This window comes from Columba livia, chromosome 5, assembly GCF_036013475.1.
Source record: "Columba livia isolate bColLiv1 breed racing homer chromosome 5, bColLiv1.pat.W.v2, whole genome shotgun sequence".
In the NCBI taxonomy this organism is placed as follows: domain Eukaryota; kingdom Metazoa; phylum Chordata; class Aves; order Columbiformes; family Columbidae; genus Columba; species Columba livia.
This window is the reverse complement of record NC_088606.1, coordinates 22,413,480-22,437,183: the sequence shown is the minus strand read 5'-3', so window position 1 is coordinate 22,437,183 and position 23,704 is coordinate 22,413,480. Positions and strand designations below refer to the sequence as shown.

Below are 23,704 nucleotides of genomic sequence, written 5' to 3'. Positions count from 1 at the left end.
CTCCCTTCTGTTACTCACCCTCTTTTCATAGCAGTTGAATTAGATGCATACTCTTCTAGATTGACAGCATAAGCTTCTGTGAACACACACTTTTGCTAAATACCCTTGTCCAACCTTACTTGTAGAGGCACATTTCAAGTACAAGTCCATAGTCACACTGAAAGACCAAAGGACCAGGATTGACAATTGCCTGCTTTTAAGCTAGACTTCCTAGGTGGAGCCATCTCTCATTAACTATGGTCCTCAGCTGGAAGGAATTTTCCTACTAGCAAGCTTTGCTAATTTAGTTGGGTTTGTACACATGAGGCATTCCTACATAACACTAAAACCTTCATCCTTTCTCACATCTTAAAACCCATTTACTTTAACTGCTTTAAAGATATTCCTCTCCCCACCCCCCCCTTTTTTTTTCAGTATGGCTTGAAGCAATTGCAAAACAATTTCTTGCAGAAAAAGAATGGGAACACAAATGGGGAGTGGTGGATCTCCCACTATTATCCTTAAAGGTATTTCAGAAACAAAGATTTCTGTTGTGAAAAAAAACAAGTGTTCCTTGGTATTTAGAAAGCAAAGATGACATCCATCTTTGTGCCCTAACCTGCAATTTAAGTTCAAATTCTGGATTGTAATCAAGCCAAGAGGGGAAGATTTGCAGGTTGACACAGGCAAAAGTGTGTTGGTCATTAATTATTCCTAAAGAGGAGTTATCAATCTTGTAGCAGTGTTCAGCTGGAAGAGGCTTGACTGCTGGACAGGCTGCGTAAAAGGCTATTAAAAATTAGTATTAAGCTAGAAAGTGACTTACAAAGACATGATTAATGATCTACCCCAGGTGTTGTTTCAGTGCTGCTAAGGGGCATTCTTAGTCAAGAATGGTCAGTCCCCACTGAATTCATGGTCTACCATTGCCAAGATGAACCTCAGAGCAACATAGAAACGCTGGTTGTTTTGCTAAAGAGTCTAGACCTGCAGTGAGCAATGACATCTTCCCTTCCAAGGATCTTCTGAGACTAGAGGTAAATCTTGTGCTAACTCACGCTCCATAACCTGGAGCTGCTATGTTTGCCTTGGCTGTAGGCCTCTGAGGTTGAAACCTGAGTCAGCCAGAGCTCTGAGTGGAATACACCTACATCTTAAGTGGTATTAGGGAGTTCCTCAAAGACCAAAAGGGTTTTAACTTAGATTAAGCTCTAGTAGATTGTAAATTAAACACTACAATTACTAAGTAGAGAGAACCAAGAATTAAACAGGCTAGATAAAATAGAATCAGTTTATACAACTATCTGTGTCCTTGCTTCCAACCAATTAAGTCAGTTTCTAAGTGACAGATAGCAAAACATTATTTTACTTCTACCTCAAAAATTTTTCATAACGATCACTAACAAAAAATAAACATAGGTCTTATATACTAAGGACTTTTTAAAGAGTAGACCTGTACTTTCAAGGGAGGTATTTCTAAACATTGCTATTCAATGAAAGAAAGCCTTTTTGTTGCTTTCATCAAGAAAAAAAAAAATCTGCTCTTAAAGAACTGTAGGTTTCTAAATTAGGAATAAGGTATAGCTGGGGAGAAAGCATTGGTTATATCACCAGTGGCCTCTGAGGTCAAGCAACATACAAATAAACATTTGTTTATAAAAGTGATCCAGTCTGAAAAATGTCAAACCAAAATAACTTGTGGTGGAAACCACCTACTAGTGGAAACTACTTGAAATTAAAATGGTTGTAGTACAGTTCAGTGTTAGCATATATATAACACAGAAAATGAATTAAATTGTTACTGTCACATGGGCAACTGTTAGGACTTCTTGGCCCATAGACATTATGGTCGGGCCTTATATGACGACATTTAATCCACAAGCTGAAGAAAAGAAAAATTTGTAGAATATTTTGGTTTCCATATTCTAATATGATTCAGAAAAAAGACAATGAGACACCTTGCTTCGTCCTTTGCTTCTACCAGCTTTGCCCTCTTTCCTTTCTCCAGTTTAAGTGACAGTAAAACTCTTTAGTTTTTATTTGTCCTTTTTGTCCCAGCAGAGTTTTGGTCTGAAAATACATAGTATTACTTAAGACTGCAGAGTGGGAGTAAAAAAGGTATTTAAGAAATGACAGATAGTGAAATGTTCTTTGGACAGGACTTGAGAAGAATCTTTAGGTTAGGTCACATAAGTTATTTTACTTGTGTTAGAGGCAGTTCTTGAAGTAGAATGTCTCTGTCCTGAATAATGTATTGTCTGATGTCTAGCTAGGGAGCTTAGCTTACAGCTCTGCTCTAAGCTCTGCTTAGCTAGAGAGCAGGATCTCAGCTCTAAAGTCACTTGGGTTGGCCCAGTTGACAATGCAGCATTATCTACTTTTCTAATTCTCTGGCTTATGAAACAAAAGTCCTGTCTGTGCTGTTAAGTACTATAACCACTCAGGCTGGCACATCTCACCTTGAATACAGAACCCACCTATGTCACCAGCTCACTTCCTGGATGCTGGAACACGCTGGATTCTTAATCATCCCACACGTATCTTCTGGCCTTAGATATAACTAAACAAGTTATTCTACGCTTTTTTTTTTTTTTTTTAATCAAGGCATAGAAAAATTAATAGTAAAACTGTTCTGGAGAAACTCTATTTAGCAGTTGTTCAATTGTGATGTTTTCTCTTCCTTCTCAGTGAAATTGCAGACAATCCTTTCATGACCTCAGTGCCTGCAAATGCTTTCCATGGGATCTGTAATGAATCTTTAACTCTGTAAGTTCTTCCAGTTTAAGTCATGAGTCAATTACCTCTCTCAAGCATATGGTAAAATGTTAAAAAAAAATCTCTGTCCTGCTCTTTAGCAGTTTGTAACAGAGAAACACCATAGACAGGTAATATCCATAATCCAGTTTGCAAAAATCCTTTACTTTGACAGTGATTTGAATCAGGCCTGCTGCTTTCCTTTAAACTGGCTTGACCAAAGTGGTTTTGCTTTTGTATGACCCTAATGCCAGTGAATGGCTTTATAGGACAACATCAAAGGGAAAGGTTTGCAGAGTTCTCCTGTAAAATTAAGGCGTGGTTAGAGCTGTGTCTAACATTTTGCAACCTAAGTGGCACATACAGTGAAAATTAATGTGTGGCAAATGTCAGAAGAGGCAAATTGTTAAATAAAGTTCAGTAATTCAAATCATACTCAATGTGAGCCACAAGAAAGGGCTGAAGGGAATGAAAGTTACTGTAATGACTTATGACCTGAACTAGGTGGAAGAGCACTAGAATGCAAAAGAATGAATTCTAAATAAATTCTTTAAAAAAAAAAAATCCTTTAGCTCTAAGGGAGCAAAAGAATAAATTCTGAAAATTCAGGCAGGCCTGATATAGTAAAATCACACCTATTTTGCTAGGCATTAGTTCATTCCTTTAGCCTTCCTTAATCAGTCCTAGCAGAACATTGTTTCCTCAATTTTAGTTTGAAGGTGTCAAAGCTATAGTGAAGTGTTTTAGTTTACTTCTATCTTGCTATGAAAAGAAGTAAAAGATGGCATACCTGCCACATGGTATTCTTGATTCAGCTGCACTCAAGAATGCTGCTGGCTCTTTGTTTGACCTTGTACTATAATGGATGCTTCTTCAAGAGGCTAAAATTAAAGCATCCATAAACATACTGTCACCAAGAAAAAATATATGTAAATGTAAGGTATTCAGGTGTCGAAGCAACCCAAAATACACAATTTTTTTTTCTTGCAGCAAACTCTACAACAATGGTTTTACCAGCATCCAAGGCCATGCTTTTAATGGGACAAATCTGGATGCTATGTAAGTACCAGATCATTCTCTTATTTCATAAAAATATTATATAATAAATACACTCATTGGAGGCTCTCAAATACATATCTTATTCTAATTATTTTTAAGAAGCAAAGAGAGGATATGTATTTCAGCCAGCAATAAAATCATGGGCACTTATATTTTGCAGTGTGCTTTCATTTGGTATGTATATTTATAGCTCAGAAATAAAATCATGGCAGCTAATTCCAGTGTGGATTTTGTTATGGTTTAAAGTTACACTTGTGCGGCCCCACCTCGAGTACTGTGTGCAGTTTTGGGTGCCTCAGTATAAGAAGCACGCCAAACTATTAGAGTGTGTCCAGAGGAGGGTAACCAAGATGGTGAAAGGCCTTGAGAGCAAGACTTTTGAGAAGTGGCTGGGGTGACTTGGTTTGTTCAGCTTGGAGAAGAGAAGGCTGAGCGGGGATCTCATGGCAGTCTACGAATTCCTCAAGGGGGGCAGTGGAGGGGGAGGTGCTGATCTCCTCATTCTGGTGACCAGCAATAGGACATGAGAAAACAGAATGAAGCTACATCAGGGGAAGTTCAGGTTGGACACTGTAGAATCATATAATAATTTGGGTTGGAAGGGACCTTCAAAGGTCATCTAGTCTAACCCTCCTGCAATGAGCAGGGGCATCTTCAGCTAGATCAGGTCGCTCAGAGCCCCGTCCAGCCTGACCTTGAATGTTCTGCCCAGAGGTATGGGTGGAAGAGGTGACTCAGATTCATTGATCCCCTTGATTGGAAAAGAGTATACGTGATACTTAAGGTCCGTAAACAAAAAAACTTTCATTTTGCAGCTCGGCCCAAATAGCAGATGATTCAGTGGCAGAAGGATTTACATCACTTAAGCCCAACTGATGAACAGTTGAACTGCAAAGGGATTTACATAAAAGAGTTTAGTGGCACATGTGGGGCTGTAAACCTTTATGTCCCTATATTACTCATAAAAAAGGGGAAATGAAGAAGAAGGAAGGGAGGCAGGCAGGAAGGCCCCACCCTTACGGCTCCTGTGGCTGGATGTTGCAGAACTGGTTTGGCCACAATGTTTGAGACATTGCCGTTTCAGTATCTTAAAATGGGGAAACCACGACCTCTCTGGGGAACCTGCTCCAGTGTTTCACCACCCCCAATGTAAAAAATTTCTTCCTCACATCTAGCCTGAATCTCCCCTCCTCTTCTTTACTTTAAAACCATTATCCTTGTCTTATTGCAACAGGCTCTGCTAAAAAGTCTATCCCCATCTTTTTTATAGACCCCCTTTAAGTACTGAAAGGTCGGAAGACATCAGGAAAAGGTTATTTGCTGAGAAGGTGGTCTGTCACTGGAACAGGCTCCCCAGCAAAGTAGTCACGGCACCAAGCCTGGAAGAGTTGAAGGAGTATCTGGACAACGCTCTTAGTCATATGGTTCAGTTTTAGGTAGCCCTGCAAGGATCAGGGAGTTGGACTCTATGATCCTCACAGGTCCCTTCCAACCTGAGATATTGTGTGTTACCACGATTTTAAGTGAATCTTTCCAGAGACTGGCTATGATGCATTATTAAAGCAAATTAAACAAACTAACAAACACCAAACAAAACAAACAAACACACACATACACAAAACAAAACAAAAAAGAAAACACAAAAGCACACACAAACTAAAAGTAGTGCTACTTCCAGGACTTTATCTACCAGCAGTAAAAAAGGTTTATTACAACAAACAGTTTTCTCCTAGTTAAATCATATGACATTTACTCGGAGCAAAGCACTACTCCAGATTTACAAGGCAAACTGGGGAGCTGAACATCAGCGGTAAAGCCTTTATCTGTTTGATAAACTACCTGGAAATTTCGAAATTAATTTTCTGAGGTGGTTTGGTTACCATATACTAAGATAAAGTATAATTTTGTTAAGTGCAGTCTTGGAGGTTTGTTGTTTCTAGCAGCAGCATTAAGTTAATGCAAAAGCCAAATATTTAATTTTCTGTATTCTGACATTTCTAATTTGAACTCCTGTTTATCTGCCACTGTACAGGGAAGAAACTACCTGTTTCCTCTGGGTTTGATCTAAGGTCCTTGGGACTTGATGAAACTAGAAGCAAAAAGAAATTAAGAGAAAAAGGGTGAGGGAAAGAAATTTTAATGGGTTTTGAATGTTTTTAGCAGACTTCTGCAAAGTGGTACTCCTGCACTAGTGTTTATTTCTGTAAATAGATTGGTAAGGAAATATTTTTTAACACATATTTCCAGTGAATGGCAGAATATATTTGTGATGAGCTTTTACAGAACTGTCTAAATTACTGAGATGGAAAGTGTGCAGCCTCAAAGTCTAATTACAAAAATAAACTCTGAAAGAATATCTTTACTTCTGTATACATTCTCAGGGATCATTTGTAACACTTGACTTAGCTCAGAGTCAAGATAAACAATGGTGTAGAAAAAACATACAATGAACCTTTTAATACTGTTCATCTACCAGTGCATCTCTTTTGCCTGTTCTCCCTTTTTTAACCTCCATTTCGTAACCCAACAGGATGCACGGTTACATTAACAAGTTGCATGTCCAGAAACCCATTTAATACTCTAGTGGTGATACTTAAATGTGTGGCCAACATATTATTTTTCTCCTTGTGTGTTAAGCTCTACTGTCTTATTTTAATATCAGAAGCTGAAAGCAGATACTATGAAATAATGCATAATTCCATAAGCCAGTGAGGTATCCCAACTAGAAACTTCAGTAACTTTACTTGGTTTTATCTAAGTGATCCTTTGGAAGAAAATTTTGCAAAACCTCCCTTCTTGCCTTATCTGGCTGTTCATTCTTATTCCATCACTCCCTGGGCTGATAAAATTGGGTGTGGGGCTGCAGTAAAATGTTGTCAGTTAAATAATCCATCTTATTAACAACAACAAAAAACAAGACAAAACCAAACCAAACAACAACAAAAAAACCCCAGCAATAACAACAACAAAGAAAGGTGAAAACCACACACACTAAGAAAGGTGTGTCCATCTACAATATAGGGGATGGCATGAATGACCTTGGACTATGGAAGAAGGGAAATAGAAATATTTTACATTGAAAAAAGAAAGGTAAGTGGAACTACATGTTAGTTGAAGTAGCTGGTCAACATTTTTCATTAATATCCTTTACCCCAAGGACAAAATACACTTTTGATAACAATATCTTCAGATCTTTCCACAGTTTTCTGTTTTTCATATCAGTTGAAGATTCTTAATATTTTGAATATTCAGGATTTTGGTTTTCTTTTGCCACCTCATGCTTTTCAACATTTGCTCTTGATCTCCAAAATGGAGTCCCTAAAGAGCTCCCCGAATGCCCTCAATAATTGTTCATCCTTTTGTTCATTTTTAAGCAAGTTTTCTCATCCTAATGTATTTCTCCTTTTTGGAGACTATAGCTGTAATATATTCTTCAGCTTTTTCAACCTTACAGAGTTGCTGAATATCAGCAACCAGTGGTCGCACTTACGAAACAGACTTTTGATTGTAACATTTTGAAACAGCACATGCGTGCCACTTGAGCTGAAATCAGAAACTGCTTTTTCTCATGCGGACTCTCTAACCTGTTGCTTTATGAAGCATGCATTGATAATGTCTGAATACTCAGTATGTCTCTCATGCTCTGACACAACATTGCCCTGTGTCACATAGCAGCTGAAATGCCCTGTTACCATTTCATGGCCTGAGATCCTGCTCAGCATACTGCAGTTGTGTTGTTTTCTGGTGGGACTGAGACTTAACACAATATTTTACCCACTTACCTCTGGAACTTGAATCTATTAGTCAATGAAATAGTCAGCTTACTGGTCTGATTTTATTAAAGGAAAAACAAATGAAAGAAAAAAAAAAAAAGCCTTCTTTAACTTGTAGCACTATGAAACCATCCTTCTCCAGATTCAGTATTTACTACTCCAGATTTCCTGCATACTTTGCACTGCAGTATTCGTGTCTATCTGATTGTCTTCCACCAGCTTCCCAAAATGACTGTTATTCTAGTGTCCCCCTGGGGATAGAGAGAGAGAGAGAGACAGAAAGAGAGAGAGAGAGAGAGAGAGAGAGAGATATTGCACTTCACCCATGTGATTTCTAAGACTTCCAACATTTGTTTAGACATGTGAGTAACACTGTTCATTTTCTTTTCTGCAGTGTATTTAAATGACATCCTATACCATTTATTTATCAGTAGCAACAGGTTTAAGGGCATTTTCAGAAGGAGCTGTACTGGCTATACATAAACTTTCTCTGTCAAATTAATATTGACCAAAGTCTTACTCTATCCATTTAAGGAGGTACATTTCAAAATAAAAGAGCTTAAACAACTGAAATCAATTAGTATCAGGAAATTGTACATTCTGATGAGCCTGACTTATCTGTGTGAATCTTGGCAGCTAACACTGCAGCCCTCCTTGGTAACACGTGGTTATGATCTTCCCCAAAGTCTCTAGATGGGCATTTCTATTTGTAAATTTGGAGATTTTTGTCATGCATGTGAACTGTTACATTTCAGCTTTATCACTCACTACAGTGCTCAAATATCAGGGGGAAATATTTCAGAATGAGACAAGCAATTACCTGTTTACTAAAGCAGACAGGTATTATTAGGTCAGGCAGGTTTTTGTGTCCTTCAAAACTACAACCTAGCTGTTGAAATTTTTGATTAATTCTTAGCTTTTGCTCTGGTTTTAATTTTTGTATTAGATTTGCAGACAGATTCACAAGGAAATTTGCAAGCTGAAGCAAAAGCACACAACGAAAGTCACTAGGTTGTCATATACAGAATATGAAAGCCAGTTCTCAGAAAACACAAATGCCAGGTGGTACTAGAATGCCACATATTTCTAAAGAGTGAAAGCTTATTTCAAACAACAGCTCAGCAGATGAATGAAGCTATTTTCCTCTGTAAGAAACAAGGATTTAGGCATGAGTGATGTCCAATGAATGACATGCCAGAAGTGCTACTCCGGCTTGGCTCCCTGAGATGTTGTATTGTGCAGCCCAACCATATAGTCCATATACTTCTCTTTTCTCACCATGGTGATCAATATAAGCTTATGTTCAGTGAATGTTATGGGAAATTTGCCACTGACTTCAACCAGGAGAGGATTCATATGTTTACTTGATGTTTTTCTACAACAAGAAACAATTGTTCTGACATCATTATTTTTGCAGTTAAACCCCAATTCCACTATCTGAATTTGAAAGACTCGTCCTGCACAACGATAAAATAGTGGCCTTCTGCACCTTTCTGAGTCAATTCAATTATCTCTACAGCCGCCATCTCAAATGGTGTTTTTGTTACAGAACTTACAATAACTAAAGGTTTGACCTCTGTATCTTTGTCACTGACTGGCACAATGGGCACAGCTCACAGCAATTTCATGAACACCCTCTGAAATCTTTTGTGACAGCCTTTCTATTGTATTTTTTGCCTTCCTAGCTACGTCAGAAGCTAGCTTTAAAGTGTTTGTAACAGTTATAGTACCAAACATCCCTCTCTGTTTGAGGTATTACTGCCTGCATCAGAAGAATCAGTTTCTTTCTCTTTTCATTTTATTTAATTTCTTTAATATATCTGTTCTGGGCATGTTATCTTTCCTGTTCCAACTGCACTCTGAAATTTTATGAAATTCCTCGTTTTAAGATAATTATGTTTAAATTCTGAGCAACCTCACCTGGGTTCACTTGGGTGATATTGTTGGTTTTCTCATATTTCTCTCTTTTGCTGCTGATTTCTTCATTGGGAATTTTCTCTGCTTTTATCTATCCTGTGAAACGTGACCTTCATAAGGCAGTCTGTCTGCAATTCTTGCAAAGTTTCTGTCCTTTAATTGGACCGAGGGCCACATCATCTTCTCCTGAGCAATGCTTTATGGTCATCATCTCCAGTCATCTTATTTTTCTGCATTCTTGCATTACAAGGCCTCTACCAGCCCTGTGCCCTTTTTGGTGAAATATCAAGCAACGCTTATAGTTGTTGGGCCAGGGTCACCCGCTGTTGTCATACTTACGTCACTATGAGTTCCTCTTTGGGCTTCTGCTGGACTTGAGCTACCTATTATATTGCTGTCTGTGGACCTTGTTGTTGCTCATAGACTGCAGCCTCATGCTTTAATATGTGGTTACTACTGGGGCCATTAGAAGTTGTCTTTTCCACTATACAGAAAATGGATAAAATTTATAAATGAGATAGTCGCAAGTGCTATGAGTCTTTTCTGCCTAGGCACCATAGTCCTTCAGGGCCTTTACAACATTGATCATTTTGCCATCATTTCATCAAGGGGAACATACATTCCCCTTCACAACTTTCCCTGGCAATTTTCTGTCTTCTCCTACTTACTGGCTTTCATTGCATTTCTGCTCCAAAGCACAGTCCAGCAGCTGTACCATCCCCTTTGCTGCCTTGGTTTAAACTTCTCTCAGAGGTCCTTTCACATCACAGTGCAGAAACAAAACACTTGGGCTGTTTTTTCTCCTTGCTTATTTAGTAACCCTCAACCAAGAAAGCTAGATGTTCCTCCAGCCTCCTCCACAGACTACTATATTTGGGAAATTATTCTTAATCCCATCACAAGATTTCAATTTCCATCTAAATTAAGTTAAAAAGCATGACCATATTTAATATCTGCAAGCTGTTTCTCTCGCAAACATGGTGACAGAAGTTGATTGAACTAAGTAAAAACACCGCCTAGGGTTTAATTGCCGCCTTAAGGAAAGAATTATCACAGCAGTATCCACATGTACATGTATATATATATATACACACACATATATATGTACATATGTATATATTGCAACCTAATCTTCAGTCTCCTTTCACTGCTCAGCTATTTCAGCATATTCCTGTCTGTGTGTTTCGGAGATCTAGCTGCTTCTACCTGCAGTTCTCCTCCCTCCTGGCCAACCAGGAGGAACCATCTCAGCAAGGAAATCAACCTGCCTGTTGCATTTTGTGAAGTATAATACTTTTTAGCTGGACAGTAGTTCCCAAATAACATTTTTAATCTAACTCTGTGTCGAATCTGCCCAATTAATACACAAAAGCTGGCACAGTATGCGTAAAAATAACACTCATTTTTCCATTTAATCACCTTCTGTGTATATCTGTACTTCACAGAATGTCATAAAATGTGCTCAGTGCCATACGTTCCCTGTGACTCTGGCAGAAAAGCAGGATGGCTGTGCTGCGGCTGCTCCTGCAGCTTGTTTTATTTTATGCTTTCTCTTTGTTTCTCAAACGACAGTTTCAGACCATGGTAAAGAGGAACCCAGTCAGTTTTAAATCTAAAACCACAAAACTGAATGTAGCATTGATTGTTCTACTTGGGTTATGTTATTTTTTTTAGTGTTCCATAGCCTTGTGTTGCCTGTCATTGATCATGCGTCTTTAACTCAACTCCGTAAGTTCCCTCCTTCCTCAATCCGCACTTTCCTATAGGTCAATTTCCCAAGTGATGGGAATTAATGTTGGTCCTTTATTACATCAATCATATAATGACAGGAGAAATTTGCAGCATTCCATAGTTCAGGAAATTGTTGGCTACTCATGAAATTGTTAGCAATTTTCCCAAGACTTTGGATTTTTTTAATGTAAGCTTTTCTATTAACTTTTTCCTTCAGATTTATCCTCCTTCTCACTCCCTCTCTTGCTCTTCTTGTAACAAAGCTTTGTTCTTAGTTGTTGACCTGTGTATGAGAGCCTCCACTTGGCTGTGGAAATCTTACAGCATTTAAAACTTTTATTATAGAATCATGTTTGTTTGTTATGTGTTCCTGTAAGTATCATGTAACTCCCCACACCTCTTTCTGATGAGAGCAAAACCATCTGTTTCACCTCATCCTCACATGTATTTACGTGAAGATACAGTGTGTATGCCTGTGTCTTTATGTGTATGACACAGAGAAAAAAATAATTTGGAGCAGGATAATTTATTTTGCTAATTTATTTATTATTTGTTGAGGAATTTAATTTATTTTCAAGGTGGCTAACCTGTATTTTGTTCCTTGGTTATACGGAAAATGAAGTAACAGATTATACTTCAATATGTTGTTGGGATAGGATGGCCATTATACATATTGCTTTTATAAATCTGTTTAGGCAAGTAAACAAAAGATCATCTTCTTTAACCTATGGACAACTATTTCCAAATCGCTGTGTGTTGTGTGTTTCTGCAGCTATCTGCACAAGAACAAATACCTGGAAGTTATCAATGACGATGCATTTCTAGGAGTCTACAGTGGACCAACTCTACTGTAAGTAGGAGAAAATGAAGTAGCAAAAGCTTTTAAAATAATACTATTTTAGGTTGCACTTCCTTTGCAACCATTATTAGCAGCAGAGCAGCAGGGACGGGAATGGCATGGTTACAAAAAGAATTTCAACAACAAAAGCTGTGCTTTAGGGAACTGATCGAAGAAATTCTTGCATCTTACATTAGAAACAGCATCTTACTGTTCCTGTGAATTTATTTTCTGAAAGATTATGTACTACAATCTGTATTATGACTGTACAATTGTATTACAATTGTAATACAAACTAAGGACTCTAGTAAGACCCATGTAAAAGAAACTGAAACAGAGGAAAGAATAATTTTAGACAATAAAGTTACTTCTAGTGCTGTCTTTTCATCTTTCTCATGTAATTTGGCTTCCAGTCTGATTTTATGGTCTTTCCAAGAACTCTTTGCTAAAATTGGGAATCACAATACAGGATGGAACAAAATAACTTTAAGAAGTTTTAGAACTTGAAGAATCATATTCCCTGACTCAAATCATCTAACAAGTGACATAGTGCATAGGACTAATGACAGGGGAACTGAAGTGCTGAAAGTGGGATTCCCTCCTCTACTGCAAAACCAGATGGTGCTGGCAGTGCTCAGTCCATTTAAGAATCATAAGAATCAGTTTTACTTTCCGCTTCTCTCGAAAACAGCGTATTTATATCAGAATAATGGTGTATTGTTCACAAAAGGAATTCTAATAGGTAGCTAAATAACAAAAAGGTGCAGAAGACATTCTTTTTCTCACAAAATCTTCCCAATTACAACATAGCAACCTACAGTTGAAGTTGTACTGGTCATAACCCCCGTGCAACGAGCAGGTCTATCTTCAATTAGATCAGGTTGCTCAGAGCCCCGTCCAGCCTGGCCTTGAATGTTTCCAGGAATGGAGCATCTACCACCTCTCTGGACATTTCTGTTTGAGACAGATCCTCCTGACAAATCTATCAGATGTTCACTCTCTGTGTTTCTTTAGGTGACGCTGCTATAACTTAATACTAGCAAGACACTTTTCCATGCAATGTAAACATTGCTGTGTCACCAATATTATTAGATATTAATGAGGCTGATATAAGTGCGGTCAGTTCCCATTTTTCTGAGCAGCCCAAAATCCAGACTGATCATACAATGATACAGAACAAAGAAAAATTTAGGAAAATATGTCTTCTGTATGAATGCAGATACAGATACTATAGTCTAGCAAACTCCAACTGCTTGGATTCACATTGCTCTGAAGATTAGTAATCATTATTTAAAATCTTTTCAATCCTGTGCTTTCTAGTTTGAAGACAGCTGCTATGCTGCTTGCAGGAGATTGTGAATCTGAATAGATGATTGTCAAGACTGGATTTGTAAGGTAAAAAAATACCTGTCAATCCCAAACTTTCCTCTGGCCAGTTGACACACACTTTGTTGCTGACAAAGTGTGGGCCTAGGTAGGGTAAGAAAGAAGTTATCTTCTGCTGGGAGACAAATTATCACCAGACTCCCAGGAGGCTCTTCCATTTGCAATAGCAGTGGTACAGAGAGGTCACAAGACCTCTCGGTGGCAGACTCCAAACCATCAGGTTAAGGGCTTTCCAAAGTGAGAGTTTTTGAAACTTCCAAACTTCTGAGCCATTGTGCTCAATATGGCCCATGGACGGGACCAACCATCTGTTGTTAGCCCTGCAACATGATTAAACCTGAGTCAAGGCAGATGTGCCTTCATTTTCTCCCCAGGCCCCCGAGTTTAAAACGAGCAGAGTTTTTGAAAATAAATACTGCAATATCTAACTGCTTAAATACACACCCATAAACAGATACTTGAGAGACTTCAAAGGATTTGGTAAGATAGAACTGAAATGATGTCGTCTTATAACTAATTTGTCCAAGCCCTTTCTTCTCACTGAACAGATTTTTCTTCCAAACTTTTCGACATCACTTGGTAACACTTTGAGTTGCCACAGAGTTTGAACTTTCCCCTCTGCTCCCTGGGAAATGGTTCCCACCACCTGAGCCCTGGGCTGTCTGCTCCCTTCTGCTCGCAGCTCTGGGGAGCTGCAGCTCCCTCCTCCGCGCACCCCGGCCCCCACAGACGCTCCTCTCTGCGGCTGCTTCCAAGGCACAAGCCCTTGTGCCCCAGGATGTTTCTCCTGACCCAGTCATTTCTGATGGGAACCTGACACAACTCTGAATAGAACCAGTACAAAGAAGGATATTGTCCTTCTTGTTGCCTCATTATTTGGCCTGCACAGTGAACCATGTCACTGACATTCACAATTTAATGATGCAATTTTGTGAAAAGATTATACCTTTTCTCATTTTTAAGTCTCTTGCTTCACATTCTTAGGTGCTCCAAAATTTGTTGCACAAGAGTGAATAATCATTCCCCATCACCTTCTTTACACAATGCATGGCATCTCTAGTCTCCTACCGCTTCCAGTCCTAGTTTTTCCCCAAAAGAAAAGTCCTTATCTGCCCCTTATTACTTAATTTATAAACAATTTGATACGTTTAATCATCATTGCTCATCAGAGCACATTTCTGTGCTCTTATTGTAAACTGCATATAGCATTTATAGCACTGCATATAGTATTTAAGATGCAGTCGTATTAGATTTACGAAGCAAAGTGTTTCTGGGCTATTTTCTATTTTCTTCCTAAAAATTCTTAGCATTCTATTGTCTTTTAACATTACTGCATAGCACTGACCTGATGTTTGCAGAGAGGACTCCAAGATCTTTCCGCAGTGCTAGGTTAATTAAGCCCCATTGTCACCCATGTAGTTAAAATGGCTTTTTCCTAAATGCACTTTACATTCTTCAATATTGAATTATGTCAATTATTTAGTGCTCAGACATTTAGTACTGTACGATCCTTCTGCTTCTTTACACAATCAGCTTTAGCTTTCACTGCCTTGTATTATTTTGTGTGAGAAACAAGCTTTGTTGCAGCTGCTCTAATTTCAGAATAGTTCTATAAAATGAGGAAACTATTACAAAAAAAAAAAAAAGAGCAGGCCACTGAGTCAATTAAGGGCTGGCTCATCTGTCATACAATGATAGGCTGGGAGAGCTGGAGTCAGCCAGTCTGGAGAAGAGTCAAGGGAATGTTATCAATGTGTATAAATACTTGAAAGGGTGGCCAGAGCAGTAGGGTGGTCAGAGAACTAGGAAGACAGAGCAAGGGTCTCTTCAGTGGTGTCCAGTGACATGACAAGAGGAGCAGGCACCAACTGAAATACAGGTAGGTCCATTTCAACATAAGAAAAAACTTCTTTACTGTGAGGGTGGTCAAATGGTGGGACATGTTGTCTAGAGAGGCTGTGGAGTCTCCAGATCCTGGAGATATTAAGAAGTTGACAGGACAAATCTCTGCTCAGCCTCTCCATCTAGGTGATCCTGCTTTGAGCAGGGAGGTCAAACTGGATGATCTAGAGGTTCAACTATTCTGTGACTTTTTAAAATATAAAAAGATAGCAGGTAGTATTCAGACTCTCCTAAGAGCCAATTCAGGGGCCCAGCAGAAGCATATACTAGCTATTGAAAAAAATAAGTTTATGTGGCTGAAATCAACTAGTTGTGACATACTCAAATACATATGATAGCAAAGAAGCTATTAGAAGTAAAATAGCCCTCCTACAGAAGAGGGAAGCAATTTCTAACTCAGTTTGAAAACAAATACAAGCAAATTCAAAGAAAAAGATAAAGCAGATCAAACCGAAGCGTTTTAGAAGCAATTTGTTTAAAGCATAAAATTAGTAATAATTTTCTTATAGGTGCAAGAAACCAGCCAGTGGGTGAGACTTCTGGAGGGATAAGAACAGCACTCTTGGGAGACAATGCATACAAAAAAGCTGAATTATTTATTATTAGCATGTTCGTGATGAAAGTGCTCAAACAATGTTCCTACGCTAGAAGCTTTTTTACAGGTTTACTTCTTTACAAAGTATAACTCTGAGAAAACATCGTGACTTCAAGCATCAGTAGAAGAGAGTTGGGGACAAGGCAAAAAATGAGCAGAGATCATTAGCAGGACCAGATGACGTTCACTAGAGTTCTAAAGAAAATTCACCTCCCCCATGAACTGTGCAATGTATTCTGTTTCCCTGAAAATAAGACAGGGTCTTTTGCGTTTTCTGCTCCAAAAGATGCTTACTTTTTTACATGTATAGCTACCTTTTTTAATGAACTATAATTAGGGCTTATTTTTTGAGTAGGGTTTATCTTTCAAGCATCCTCAAGAATCCTGAAAAATTGTACCAGTGGAGTAGGTCTTATTTTTGGGGAAACAGAGTATCTGCTGAGGTGGCTTCATTACCACAGAAATAGAAAGCAGCAAACATACTGCTAAATTTTCTGAGAGTTTCAGGCTGCACTGAGAGAGAACATTTTAACTTCAGTTTATGAACAACAATGTTCTAGTAATGACAATGCTTTCTATTAAGTATCCCAATAGGTTAAAGCGAGTCTAAAAAGGACTATAGGAAAACAGCTTTTTCAATGGAAGATGTGATATAGCTTTAAAGAATTTTTAAAACTTTGGTTTTGCATATGCATTTGTCTATGTTTGGCTTTTAAAGCATAATTTTAAAAGCCCTGGTATTTCTTTATCATCTGTATTCTGCCCTATGAGACATTAAAGATGAGCTTTAAAACAGAGAAACTCACAAGAGAAATTCATATCCTATTTGTATTTGAATGGTATCAGAACCTAGCAAGCTGATATGAAATTCCCACCTCCTCTGGATTTGATTTCTGCTGTAAAATTCTCTGAAACTCCTACGTTACTGCAAGAATCTGAAAAAAAATCTGATCCAGTCCCTGGATATTCTGACGTTTGACTCTTTCTTCCTTTGCCTAGGGATGTCTCCAGAACAGCTGTTGCCAACCTTCCAGCCAAAGGACTGGAAAGCCTTAAAGAACTAATGGCCAAAAATACATGGACTTTAAAGAAATTACCAGCTGTAAAGATATTTCTTCAGCTAATGCGAGCTGATCTATCATATCCAAGTCACTGCTGTGCTTTCAAGAGCTGGAAAAAAACCAGCGGGTGAGTTTCACTAACTTTAATTCAATTTTAAAGTATGTAAGTGAAGACAAGGTTTTTATTATTAATATAAAATTACATGTATTGGTACTTTTGTGACCATTTTTCTAGGTGTAGAGGACATAATTTGAAACAGAGATTACAATTTCAAACTGACAGAGGAAAGAATTTTTGACATCACAATTTGTAGGAGCTTTCGCAACAACTCTTCCCCTTTTGTTGAGCCCAGATTAAAGGGAAACTAAAGGGTAATGTGCGATAACACAGAATGTGTTGTAGGAAGGCCTGGAAAAAAGGTTTTGGAGAGGTTGTAGTTTCATGTCTCGTGTTTTCTAACTGAAAAGCTCAGAATAAATGATCCTGTAATAACCTTATAGACAGATAATTTCAAATTCCATTTTGGCAGGATTTCCAGCCTCCCCTCAGAATGGGTGTGGATAGTTTTTGGAAAGAAAAACATACATTTATTGATTTCCTGATGCAATACAGCGAGACATCTGCTTGGGGGAATGAGGGAGAGGGGATGACTTACTGTGATTAGCAGCCGAATTTTACTGCAGAATCCAAATCCATTGTAAATTTCTCCTAAAGTTTAATAAGGTTTAGAGAATTCTTATCCAGGTCAGCCCCTGATTTAGGAATGGAGCCCTGGTCTTCAGTATTTTAGCATTTGTGGTTGGAATGTGTAGTATATTAAAAATGCACTATGGTAAGTATATGAATTATTCAATAATAAACCAGAAAACAATAACATTCACAATTACAATGGACTGGGAAAGTGAAGACAGAAATAAAACGGAGGACTGGAGAGATTTAAAACATGGACACGAAGAACGTGCAGAAAGAACCCAGCACAATCTCATGACTGATAGAATCAAGTATTTCCATGTCCATTAGTAGAGATGAAAATTTCTCAGACTGAATTGTATCTGATCTCAAATTGCAAGCAATCTGGAAATGAGAAATGCTAAAGGTTATGTGACAGCGGATCACAGTGACCAAAATATTGGTGCCAAATAGCTTTGTTTTTTTTCACAGTAAAAAATATGGACAGTTTTCAACTACAAATACAGGTGCATTATGCCATGAGGTAAAGGATTCGCAGCCACTTCTCTGCTAGTTAGTTATAAAACACCTACAGAAAATACACAGAACAGGAATTAAAATGATGGAAGTCCTGGGAGAAATTGATTTGTGAGCAGAAATGAAAAGTAATACTGTGTGTAATATCTAAGAAGTTATAAACAGTAGATAAAAAGTCTTGTTACCTACTAATAATGTCGATCCTAAGAAGGAAGAGTGATTATGGATGCTGAACAAGTGAAATTACTACTGGGGATAGCTGATAGCCACAGACAAAGGAAAAATATAGTTAAAAAACAACAACAAGCCAACCAACCGACAACAAACCAGAAACACTCAAGCTTATTGTTCACTACATATTCTGTTAACATAAATATATCTGATCATGTCCTTAAAGTTATGTTTTCACTCACAGTGATTTGCTTTTGAAGTGTGTTCCCTTTGTTATCTCGCTGTACTCCAGCCAGACTGTAAATGCCAGCAGTGATTTCCCCTCTATTCTTTCAGAATCCTGGAGTACCTGATATGTAACCAGAGCAGCAGTCACAGCTTTCGTAAGAGACGATCAGTCAAAGTTCTGAGAGATCCGTTTTACAAAGATTTTGCAGAAGAATACACAGACCACACCGATAGCGCGTATAACGAAAACACCAAGTTCACAAATTTTCATGAAAATTCCCATTATTATTTTTTTTTGGAAGACCATGGAGAAGGAAATCTTGGGTTTGGCCAAGAGCTCAAGAACCCTCAAATGGAAGACGTCCAGACCTTTGACAGTCATTATGACTATCCTGTCTGCGAAGACAATGAAGATGTAATATGCACTCCAGAGCCTGATGAGTTTAATCCCTGTGAGGATATAATGGGATACCAATTTCTGAGGATTGTGGTGTGGTTTGTGAACCTGCTGGCCATCCTAGGTAACATTTTTGTCCTTTTCATCCTTCTCACCAGCCATTATAAACTGACTGTACCACGCTTTCTGATGTGTAACTTGGCCTTTGCCGATTTTTGCATGGGATTATATCTCCTCCTGATTGCTTCAGTGGATCTCTACACCAGGTCAGAGTACTATAACCACGCTATAGACTGGCAGACTGGGCCTGGTTGCAACACAGCTGGCTTTTTCACAGTCTTTGCTAGTGAACTTTCTGTATATACCCTGACTGTGATCACCCTGGAGCGCTGGTACGCTGTCACCTTTGCTATGCGCCCGGATCGGAAGATTCGCCTCCGACATGCCCTGGTGATCATGCTGGGTGGGTGGCTCTCCTGCTTTCTTCTTGCCCTTTTGCCTCTGGTTGGCATCAGCAGCTACAGCAAAGTCAGCATCTGCTTGCCTATGGACACTGAAACACCAGTGGCAGAAGCCTATGTTGTCTTCATTTTAATATGTAACATTATTGCTTTTGTCATCATTTGTGCCTGCTATGTAAAAATCTATGTAACTGTGCGAAACCCTCAGTACAAGTCAGGGGACAAAGACACCAAAATCGCCAAGCGAATGGCTGTGCTGATTTTCACTGACTTTCTGTGCATGGCTCCCATATCTTTCCATGCTTTGTCTGCCATTATGAACAAACCACTGATAACTGTCTCCAATTCCAAGATTTTGCTGGTTCTCTTCTACCCACTCAATTCTTGTGCCAACCCCTTTCTTTATGCTATTTTCACCAAAGCTTTCCGAAGAGATGTGTTTATTCTGCTAAGCAAGTTTGGTATATGCAAACATCAGGCTCAAGTCTACAGAGGTCAGACAATCTCAGCCAAAAACAACAGCGGCTCTTACGGGCAGAGAATCAGCCGAGGGATAGGTCAGATTCTTACAAGCATTCAAGACCCAGTCAATGATTACCTTCCTGCTGTGGCAAGGCAGAACCAAATTCTCTTGGAAGAATGCAAGCAAACTGAGCTATGACACTACAAAGTACCACAGCCACAGTCTGGTCAAGAGGTTGTTATGCATACTGTGAACCGAGTGAGAAGACAGCGTATTCTCCATATCCTATTCCCCTAGCCTATCCTGTGTGATGTCTCAAAGTACCTTCAGAGTGGTCTACTTTTAGACAAGTCACTCATTTGAACCTCTTGTGTCACACTCTTAATAGCGCAGGTCAAAAGACACTGTTCTGGTGATAATACTGGAAGTAGATGTGAACGCTCTAAATAGGAAATGTAACAGATATCAAATCAGCAAATATGACATATACCCTCATCTAAAAAATTTAAGGCAGCAGGAGAGCAAGTATAAAACTTAGGGGTACTTGTATGACTAAAAAAAGGACATAAAGTTTTATAATTAAAATGAGATTTAAAAGGGAAAAAAAAGGTTCAAGTTTTCAAATGCCAACTGCCAATGTGTCAAGAGGTTCAATTAGTTTTGTAATAGCAAATTTCTAAAACTTCCACCAGGGCCTAAAATGGAACAGATTCCTTCCGCCTCTGCCACACTGACATAAAACGAAGCTAGTCTTCTGTTTGCAGTTCTCAGTTTAGTTGTATGAGGTAAGAAAAGAAACCTCTTCATATTGCCTTTATAGTGGTGAAACGCAGATGTCATTGATTTTGAGTGTGTTTATAACAGGTAATAAACATTAGTGCATTTGTCTTTCTGCGCTGCAGAAATTCCCTTATTATCACTCTCTCACTTTTTGATAAACCTACTGGTTTAAGTTGAATTTGTTTTGAAGACTAACCTACCCAGTCAAGTTAATGACGTTTTGTATTTTTTGGTGGCTGAAACTTAAGATGGTGCTAAATTTTCTCGCAATTATCCGTTCCCTATCTGTCTCCAGTCCTGTTTAATCTGAGCATGTTTATTGGAACACCCTGTAACTGCTGCTTTCTCATCACGAGTGCTATCCCAACTTACCCCTCTCTCACAGGGCTAGAGTGTCTTTCCTTCTAGCATGTGCTATGCTGAGCTGCCTCAAATCTACACTTGGACAAAGGGAGTGGATAATACCTTCAGGTTACTTTGTGGCCTTCAGTCACTGCATTGAAGGCTAATTGCTGGCTCCTCCAAGACGTTTTAGGAACATCTCTCCATGTTGCAGTGAAATCTGTTACCTGGGCACCAGTACTGGGTCTAGTCTTGTTTAACATGTTCATTAATGACCTGGATGAAGACACTGAGTGCACCCTCAGCAAGTTTGCTGATGATAAACTGGAAGGAAGGGCTGACACACCACAAGGCTGTGCTGCCATCCAGTGAGAACTGGACAGGCTGGAGGACTGGGCAGAGAAGATGAAATTCAACAAGGGCAAGTGTAGAGTCCTGTACCTGGGGAGGAATAACCTCAGGCACCAGTACAGGTTAGGGGTGGACCTGCTGGAAAGCAGCATGGCAGAGGAGGACTTGGGAGTTCTGGTCAACAATAGGTTGACCATGAGCCAACGATGTGCCCTTGTGGCCAAGATCAATGGTATCCTGGGGTGCATTAAGAGTGTGACCAGCAGGTCAAGGGAGGTTCTCCTCCCCCTCTACTCTGCCCTGGTGAGGCTGCATCTGGAGTCCTGTGTTCAGTTCTGGGCTCCCCGGTTTGAGAAGGACAAGGAATTACTGGAGGGAGTCCATCAGTGGGTTACGAAGATGATCCACGGTCCTAAAGCATCTTTCTTATAAGGAAAGACTGAGAGAGCTGGGTCTGTTCAGCTTGAAGAGAAAGCTGGGAGGCAATCTCATCAATGTTTATAAGTATCTCAAGGGTGGGTGTCAAGAGGACGGGACCAGACTCCTTTCAGTGGTGCCCAACAATAGGATGAAGGGCAACAGGCACAGACTGAAGCATAGGAGGTTCCATCTGAGTATGAGAAGAAACTACTGTGAGGGCGACAGAACACTAGAAGAGGCTGCCCAGAGAGGTTGTGGAATCTCTTTCTCTGGAGACATTCAAAACTCACCTGGACACATTCCCATGTGATCTGCTTTAGGTGAACCTGCTTTAGCAGGTGGGTTGGCCTAAATGTCTCCAGAGGTCCCTTCCAGTCCCAACCATTCTGTGCATTACAGATTAATTTATCTGCTTATTTTGGGGAGGGCCATGCTTCCCTTTTGGGTTGATTCTCAGCAAATTCTGAAAGCAAAACGGGTGAAAACAATGCAAATAATAATTTATGACCTCCTCTTCTGTGATGTGGACTCACCCAGTGTTGATCAGCTTCCGAAGTGTGCAGATCAGTGACATTTCCTGCTCTTGAAACAGCTGCTTTTGGAACGCCCTGGCCACAACCGAGACTCGCACACAAAATGTGTCATGTTGAGATGCAACCCCTGCCCCTGGGCTCTGTCACCACTCTGATACTGGGATAATCATTAAAGGGAGAAGGAATTTCTTCAGACCGTTTATTTAGTATCACAGCAGCACCTAAGACAATCAAGTTCTAATGGACAAACTGTACATTTATGCTACAAGACTTCATAGATACTAGTGCATCCGTGAAAAAGAAAATCCAAGCGTGAATCATATTCTTTTTTCAGAAAGAGAGGAAAGACTACATCAACATTTATTTTAAAAGCAGCACAGATCACTTATTTCAAACCTCTTCTTACCTTAAAGCAAACTAGAATATTTGTTGCATGGAAAGATGCAGTATGTTGGACTGTTGGACTGTTTGCAGTATGCTTTTGAATTAATACAGCTGTTTGCTGTTACTAATGGATCATGGATATATTTACACATTAGTGAACTTTGTCTCCCATCATCACATATATTTTTGTCTATTAAAATATTTCTGTGATATTGCCTTTTTGAACAAAGTTTGATATTTCTGGTTTATGTCTTGCATATTCCTTCTTGTGTTTAACTTGGTAAAAAGTATTTTAAAAGCTATTGGAAAGATCCAGACAATAGACTTAAAATAATTTATTTGCTAGACTTCTTCTTGTAAATGTTTGTATCCTATAGATACTCTCTTCCATTTCTGCTCTGGTAGTCCCTTCAGCTATTTTAGGTGTTGCATGTAACCTTACCTAATACTTGCTATTTTAAATCTTAGATGTATTATTTCTGGAATTCAGTACATGTTTGCTCTAGGATACTTGAAAAATAATGCAGAGCGTTAGAATAAAATGTTTTGTTTGAAACTGTAAGAGGCTCAGCAAGTTTTTTCTGAAGGTTTTAAAAATCTGTTTCCTATAAAAGAAGCTAATACTGTTTCTTTACCCTTAACTTCATTGTTCTCCTTGGCTGGCCTACAGCCAAGAAGACTGACCACGTGACACACTGTTTGACAGGGGGTTTGTGTTTGTCCCCACCACTAGCTGGGAAAGGGGTGTCCTAAATGGCCATCTCAGGCAGTGCAGCAGGGACGGAAAGGAGCAGTAGGAACACTGCTGAGCTCTGGGGTTCCAACACCATCATTAATACATCCGAGATCATCAGAAGAACCACCCAGCAGCCACAAGGTCCCCTTCAAACGACTAAATCTGGAATTACATCTTTTCCATTCTCCTTTCTAAACCTAATGTGTATGTGACAGCCACAGTGACTAAGATTGGAT

At 39.1% G+C, this 23,704-nt stretch overlaps 1 protein-coding gene across 1 annotated transcript in view; it reads left to right on the top strand.

Moving 5' to 3' along the window:
- TSHR (thyroid stimulating hormone receptor) overlaps window positions 1-23,294 on the top strand; it is a 61,080-nt gene extending 37,786 nt beyond the window's left edge. The window contains exons 6-10 of the mRNA XM_005502377.3: window positions 2,668-2,745; window positions 3,724-3,792; window positions 11,986-12,063; window positions 16,934-17,122; window positions 18,710-23,294. Coding sequence (XP_005502434.2) covers window positions 2,668-2,745; window positions 3,724-3,792; window positions 11,986-12,063; window positions 16,934-17,122; window positions 18,710-20,120 — 1,825 coding nt within the window. The 3' untranslated portion in view covers window positions 20,121-23,294. The remainder of the gene's footprint in view (window positions 1-2,667; window positions 2,746-3,723; window positions 3,793-11,985; window positions 12,064-16,933; window positions 17,123-18,709) is intronic.
- The last annotated feature ends 410 nt before the right edge of the window (window positions 23,295-23,704 follow it).